Raw genomic sequence first — 7,500 nt, 5'->3', positions numbered from 1 at the left:
GAAAACAGAAAAGACTCGTGCACAAATACAATTTGTTGTGTTTCGTATGATAGACCCTTTGCATGCATGACCGTGTCACGTGACCTTGTCAATCATTAAAAAAATGATGATGAAATTAGTAAGAATGTCAATTTTGAGCCCACTGACATTTTATGTGAGAGATTTTACGGTGATTTTAATGCTTCAAAGATCTACTGAGAGTTGCATGGAAAATAGCTGCTGGATGGCAAAGCCTGGCATCTATTTTATACCACGACCATTTTTGATTGACAAGGTCACGTGATACGGTCATGAAAAGGGCCTCTTGGTGTGGAATTGAAATTGTTGTGGAGGCTGTGTTAACGAAAAGAATCGAAATTAACTGCCCACCACCCCACGCTCCTCAAAAATTAAATGGTTTATCCGTGCATTACTCCGAAATTAAGGGTCATTTCATGTTGCCCGCAAGTTGATGATTTCACTTAGCAACAGCCAAAACGTTTCTTAAACTGCAGTCTGTTGTTTTAGCCGACTGTGGGACATCATTCCATCGCCAAATTGATATATGGAATTTTTTTATGCCATTTCAATTAGTTCTTGGTTGTTGGTTTTTATTATTTACCCTATTTCTTTCGCGACGCCTTCGTATTTGTACAGAAAACAAGAAAAAAAATGTATAGTAGTTTTATTCTATAATTTTTTCGTTTTATAGCAGTGTTCAGTGATACCGTTATAGGATTTTAGATCCAAAATATGTTTGCTATACGTTATTTAAGTTCGCTTACTTCGTCGGGTTTCTCGACGCTCTCTCCGCGATTTTTCAACTAATAAAAGGAGAGGTAATTCAAAGGAGTGTTGGTAGATCGTGTCCTCAGAGCGGCCAGCGAAGGTTACGAGACTCATATTAGCCTTCGGAAACAACAAAAATTGTTGACATAAAATTGTGTCTACACGGGGAGAAAATCATGTATAGCCATCTCTGCCCATTTCATCCTCGATTTGCTCTTCGACAAGGCTTCTCACCACGTTACTAGAGCCTCCGATCGACCCAAGGCTCTGGGAAACTCTATGTAGGAGAACGTGCGCAGTAGGGTTCTTATAGCCAAAAATTGGCTATTTGAATCTTACGGCGCCTGCTCACTTCTCGTGCTAACATGAATGCGCCAATTAGAGGAGCTTTTGATTGTTCACGAAAACCAGTGAGAAGACACTTTGTTTCAGGGTTCCCCAGAGCTCTTCTCTCCCTCAGTCAAGAGAAGAGCACTGGGGTCGAGATTGGGCTTCTCACACCTTGTGCTGCCCTTAGCCATTTTCAGGGGCACTCAACGAAAATTTCCAAAATGCGTAATAATAGGAAAAAAACTTACAAGGAAACGCTAATAAAACATTTTTTTTTTAGTTTTTTAAATTTTACTGGGAAAAAAAAGGTATTCCGCACTCCCAGGATGATTTGAGTAAAATTCCGGCTCCCAGCGAGATAGTGAGAGAAACTTCCAGCCAGCCGACCTAGTGTCACTGTTTCCCAGTCATCAAGGAACCTCTTGAATCTAAACCGCTCGCCAAACAGGTCAAAACAGGGTCTTTTTTTTCATAACATGCGGTAAGTTGAACAAGCATAAGCTTCTCGAGAACGTGTCCTCCTCCAGTTTCTGTTCACATCCAGCCAGCACGGATTGAAATGCTAAAAATATTTAAAGTTTCTTAGCGAAAGAAAGTGAATATTAATAACTTGTCAGCCAGCTGAATTCCCACTGCGGAACACCTTCGTTGGGTGCCCCTGCATTTTGTGCAACAGAAGCCTTTGCTATCTTCGTTATGCAGTGTCTTCGCATTTAGCCTGCGGGCAGGCTCTTGTTGCATGTGTCGTGCGAGCGGCGAAGCCGCGAGAGGATTGGGGCGGGAAATTTTTCCAAAACATTCGTTTTAGCCGAAAAACGCAACCTTTTTGTGAAAACTGTCTATTTCGGTGGTCATTGATTAACATAAACATTGACGACAGCAGGAAATAATGTAAAAGGTACCGCGTTAGTAAGGGAGCGTTATGTATTTAAGGTTCACCAGTTTTTATATTAAAAAAGTTAATTTTTCTTCTGCGACTTCCTTCGATAGCTCAGTTGGTAGAGCGGAGGACTGTAGATTACACAATGATATCCTTAGGTCGCTGGTTCGACTCCGGCTCGAAGGAAAGGTTTTTTTTTTTTTCTTCTTTCTTTTTTTCGGGGGGTTTTTAACATTTTTTTTTGTGTATTCCACGCAAAAAATTGGTGTCTCTTCTCAAGATAACACTAAGTTTGCAAGACTTGCAGCCGATGTGTGATCATTTTTCGTATCATGCACGGCGTTTTCCTAACTGTAAGTGTAAACCAAACGGGTAAAAACCTCATTTCTTTACGAGTTATCCTCAAATAGGTATAAATGTAAGATCAAATTTTATATCACAAAACGGAATTGTCTGAAATTATATAAATCTTTCAGTTTTGCAATAAGTTTACGGAGGTGTGAGCTCTCGCCGACGCCATTTTAAACCTTAACCAACGGAGATCTGAGGAAGAGATGTTTGGGGTTAACGCAAAAGCAAGCAACTGTGGACAATATTCCTGTCGGTGTACGTTGGATCAAACTGGCTTGATCTGATCGGCGTAATTACAAATTGAGAAATAAAGTACATTCAGTACTAAATCAAATGTACATTGTATCGGCTCTTGCTCAATTTATTCAGTTAACACAGGCAGCCCAAGCTAATAATAAAGACCACCCCACCGTTCTTTGGAATGCGGAAAAAATCGACCAATCTTATCAGTGTGATCATCATAGACGCCAAGCGGTGACTTTCTCACGTCAGGATAAAACGGATGATAGAGCTACAGGGAACTGAGCATTTGTAACTGGTCTTCAATCCCCAAGGCTCTCGCCTAATTATTAATTACCGGTGGCAACATCCCATTTTATTTCAGTATCTTTCTCGCAATTAGTCCATTTTAAGTGTTTAAAAAGTCATTTGATTCTTAGTTCTTGTTGTTATTGTTTCTGTTATCTTACAAACCTTAATAAAAGTGCTAAGCCTTAATTGAACAAAAAAAGCTTAAGAGAATGGAAATATAAAACGAAATGGGCACTAAATAATTCAATGGATGAACCCTTACCCAAATGTTGAATAACATTTTGTACATAGAGGGATAAAAGGACACGGTATTTAAGATTTCTCCACCTACGGTACATAAATAATCTGATAGCAGAGAAACTGTTAAAATAACAGTGCCATATCATGCAACAACCTCTAACTGTTTTCCGAACTTTCATGAGGGCTCCTGCGACAAATGCAACTACAAAGTTGAACTCGGGCGTTTTTCAGCCTTTTTGACCTGCGAGAAATTCGCCAGGAGTCCATTACCCAAGAGTAAAAATCTGGTATCAGGTTTGTCGCCATAAGCGTCAGAAAAGTGTATTTTTAAACCAAGTTTTGTACAAATCTCCCGGGGGTAAATAATTCTTTGTGTATTGTATTTTTATTATAATGTAGCATTCACATTTAAATGATATGGAAATACCTGGAACAAAGCGTTTTATTCACAAAGGGTTTGAATTAGCAACAACATTGAGTTAGCCGATTTGGTCTATCTTTTATTTTCCCGCACAACTTGGCTTAAAAATAGACACTTTTTTGACAGTGATGGGGACTGGGCCAATTTGGGTAACCTTACTCTTGGGTGATGCACTTTCGGTTTCGCAAAATTTGGAGAATACCGTCTTTCCAGTTAAATAAAGTTTTAAGTGTGTGATCTTTTTGTTGCTGCACTCGTTCTTAGGCTCTGCTCATGAACGGAACACCTTCCAATTCTCAAAGGCTCCTCGTACGTCTTTCAGCAAAACCGACAAAAATAAATATATCCTTAACTCTCCGCTAAGAAGAAAGTGTCGTTACATATTCGATTCAACGCCTTTCAGATTCTGTAAATCACGATAGTGTAGGCTCAAGGGACGTCAAGCCTTTCAACACTTCTTTCAATAACGTTGGAGCACGAGAGAACCCGTTCGAGAGCGAGAGCGAAAAAGTTCCTCAAGGTAAATGAAAAACAACCCTGAGTGTTACATTTAAAATAAAAGTTGTCTACTTGACTTAATACAGAAACAACAGTACAACTCAGGTTCCAGTTGTCTTCATTAAAGCTGACCCTCTCAGAGTCCAATTCATTGCTGTAGAATTATTCGAGATTCGAGGGTCGTGTTCCACTGGGATCAACCGTTTTAGATTTTCTTGAGTAGGTTGAGGTTTTTTCGTGCCAGAAAACCACTTCCGGTTGATCATATATTTAAATCAGGTCAAACGATCGACAAAGGATTGGTTTTTCAAGTCGGACCAGGTGGACATAACTTCCCAGGAGTCAACGCGATTCCAACTAGAAATGATTGAAAAGAGTTCTTATTTTCAATCTCTATAATATATGACGATTTCATTTGCAATAATTGATCCTAATGGAACATGACCTTGATATGAAATAGCTACTTTTAAAAATTTACAGTGTTGCGCTTCAAACTGAATAAAAATATTATTTAAAACCCTCGATCGATTTTTACAAAAAGACGGCTTTCCTGTTTCAGCTGTTACCGCGTAGGACCGAACTCGTTTACCAGAAAGTGGTACATAAATCTAGCTTTCTTCTGCGTCACTTGATTGATTGCTCGTTTGCTTAGTCCTGCTTCGTTGTTCAGGGGCGCCCGTAAAAATAGCGTACCAAATAATGTTGCTGCGAGAAATACAACATTTTGTTAGTCAAGAAGACCAATATATATCGATTATTAACCAAGCTTGAGGTCAAGATGGCTAGATGTTGGCCAAGTTCTTTTTTGCGTGTTTATCGTCTCGGTCCATAAACACGCAAAAAAAGAACGAGGCCAATATCCAGCCATCTTGACCAAACAAGCTTGGTCAGTAAAGGATTTATTATATGGGATAAAACACCAATAAAATCATCTTTGATCTTGCGGGACCAAGCGAGAAATCTCGAGTGGGCAAGATAGCTCCATCTTGCCCGCTCGGATAGCCAATCACAGCGCGTGATTTAATTCATCTTGCCCGCTCACAGAGCTATCCACATAATAAAACGACAAACTTGATAAAGATTGGGATAGTCCAGAGAAGGACATTTATTGGTGTTAGAGATGTTTCTAATACAAGGACCAAAGATGACCAATCGAGCTAATTAATAAGCGTGATGAAGCAAAACAGAATTCGATACAATTTTATCTAAGCTGCTCCAAGTACGAGTAAACGCGCGAACTTTTTTAGTATCTTTATTCGAAACCAAAGCAATTGCGTTGCTACTCTCCACACTCCATCGAAAGCTGCTCCATTGGCCAAAGTTTCTAAAACTCATAAGGCAACGGTTCCCGAAGCCTGTGATTTGATTTCGATCGTAATAACCAACAGAGAGAGTGTTTGGTTTATCGAAACAATTGGAAAATACTGCACTGTGATTGAATTTTCACACACATAAAATAATAATAATACATTCTTTAAGCATTAGCGGTGGCCATTGCTCTTTTGCACCCAACATGGTTCTCATGATGTTAAAGCACAAGCGTTCGCTGGTGTTAAAAAAAATGTGAATGCTTTGTTTAGTGGAAGTGCACTTTAGCGATCAAGCTAGTTCACAGGCACCCCACTTTTAATCATCTGAAAGAAACAATTCAAACTTAACAGAAACATCATTAAGAACCCCAGCTGGCAGGAGGTAACCAGTTGGCTATTTTACAAAGCGTGGTAGAGTTGAATCCGGGACAACCGGAAACAAATCCGAACCAGAAGTTAGAACGGGATTTGAACCCAGGCCAGCCGCATGCAAACCCAACGCTCTAACCTGGACCACGACGCCTCCAAGTTTCCTCTCCCCAGCCCCCCACTTCATTTTTTATAAACACTTGCTTGCAACAAACGTTCACTGCTCACCACAACCTAAAAGCTGACTGAACTTAGACGATTTCGAACTAGTTCAAACGATTTTACGTTACAAAAAAAAAAAAAGCTTTTTCACTGACCTAAAGTCTTCGCATCCAGTTTATTGTTATCGGAACATAGCAAAAGTTCTCTGAGGAAAGCGCTTATGTACGTAAAGACGTTTCTATGGCTCTGTGGAATTTGAAATATTAACTGCAAGAAATAAGAAAAGCAAGAACAAGTGAAATAACATGATGGGTGCGTCTGGCACTATAGCCGTGGGCAAAACGAGCATTCTTTGTAAATCATTTAAACAAGTTTTCAAGAATTAAGCTGAAATAAATGCTCTAACTAAACACGAAGTGGACGAACTGAACTCAATGAATGTGATGCTGTGAATTACCTGTTGACATAACTTGTAGTTATTGCAGCACTCTAACGCTCTCTGATAAAACGCGTAAGGAATCACTGGTTCTGGTAACGCTTCTAAAAATATCAATAAGGCTTCCGCTACTGCATGAACGCTTCCAGCTTTTAACGGTTAAGGAATAAAAACAAGTTTCAAGGGTTTTGTCACCGGCAGACTTTAATAAACACAATAACTCCCAGATACGGCCAAATTGAAAGCTGTTTAAAATACCTCTTACTGTGTAACAACAACAACAACCTTTATTTGTACCCTACATTAATTTACATGATTAAAAAAATATATAGATTTTTTTTTTCCTTTCAAAAATGTAAAGAGTAAAGGCCGCCTTAAATAACCATTAAGGGCTAAAAAGAATTGGCAGCCTTACTTAGGTTATTAATAAATAATTATATTAAAGGGTCAGGTTACACACACTACACAAAAAAATGAGAAATAGCTAGCAGAAACAGAAAAACCACAAAAGAAAGCTAAGAGGCCAGTATTAAACAACCGAAAGCCAGAAAAAATATAGTGTTGGTAAATCTGCCTGCTATTCATATTTAGCTATAAGGATTGACTTAAATTTTTTTCCTTAAAACGTTTCAGAGAGAGAGGCTTGATGTCATCACTTACATCATTCCAAACTTTAGCACCCTGGAACCTTATGTTGAAAATTCAATAGTTTCTTCTGGCTTTTGGGACAACATAGGTCACCCTGGAGGATAACCTAATGTTATATCTATGTATGTTCCTAACAGGATTAAAAAGGTATCAAAGACTGAAGGTAAAAGTTGATGATGGAACTTATACATAAACACTGCAAGAGAGAAAAAGAAATAAAATTGCGTCTTTGATTCGCTGAAAATGTCACGCGTGACATTTCTTAGCCAAAGCACAAAGATCTAATAATGCAAGACCAAACCAATCGCACACTTACTGCAACCAACAAAAAAGAGCACAGAAAAGGATACGCAGTTTGCCGCCTCTGCAACAATCTAAATGTGCCCGAATTTCTTCTAACTCTCCCTGTAGACCACCCTGCCTTAAGATGTTGTCCTACGGTTAAATAAAAAAAGTGAAATGAAACGGACGCAAAAAAATTGCACTTAGTTACTCGTTTATTGACCTCTTTCATAATGGCGGCCAAATATAATATTCTTTTGTTTTAATTAATGCT

General features: G+C 38.9%; 2 protein-coding genes and 1 non-coding gene across 3 annotated transcripts in view; 2 read left to right on the top strand and 1 right to left on the bottom strand.

Annotated features, from left to right (window-relative positions):
* Window positions 1-850, top strand: part of LOC137996423 (dynein axonemal heavy chain 8-like) — a 99,425-nt gene extending 98,575 nt beyond the window's left edge. The window contains exon 94 of the mRNA XM_068841809.1: window positions 1-850. This exon is cut by the window's left edge and continues 475 nt beyond it. The gene's annotated coding sequence lies outside the window, so the exon portion shown is untranslated.
* A 1,228-nt stretch (window positions 851-2,078) lies between these two features.
* On the top strand, window positions 2,079-2,164 carry Trnay-gua (transfer RNA tyrosine (anticodon GUA)). Its single transcript is given in 2 exon segments — window positions 2,079-2,115; window positions 2,129-2,164. It is a non-coding gene; the product is annotated as a tRNA-Tyr (tRNA).
* Window positions 2,165-4,447: 2,283 nt separating this feature from the next.
* The window catches only part of LOC137995122 (inositol polyphosphate 5-phosphatase OCRL-like), a 39,929-nt gene continuing 36,876 nt past the window's right edge, over window positions 4,448-7,500 (bottom strand). Inside the window, 4 exon segments of the mRNA XM_068840699.1 lie at window positions 4,448-4,724; window positions 6,016-6,127; window positions 6,318-6,445; window positions 7,295-7,379. Coding sequence (XP_068696800.1) covers window positions 4,582-4,724; window positions 6,016-6,127; window positions 6,318-6,445; window positions 7,295-7,379 — 468 coding nt within the window. The 3' untranslated portion in view covers window positions 4,448-4,581.

This window comes from Montipora foliosa, chromosome 3 (genome assembly GCF_036669935.1).
Source record: "Montipora foliosa isolate CH-2021 chromosome 3, ASM3666993v2, whole genome shotgun sequence".
Taxonomy (NCBI): Eukaryota; Metazoa; Cnidaria; class Anthozoa; order Scleractinia; family Acroporidae; genus Montipora; species Montipora foliosa.
The sequence above is the reverse complement of the archived record's forward strand: the minus strand, read 5'-3'. Positions and strand labels throughout refer to the sequence as shown.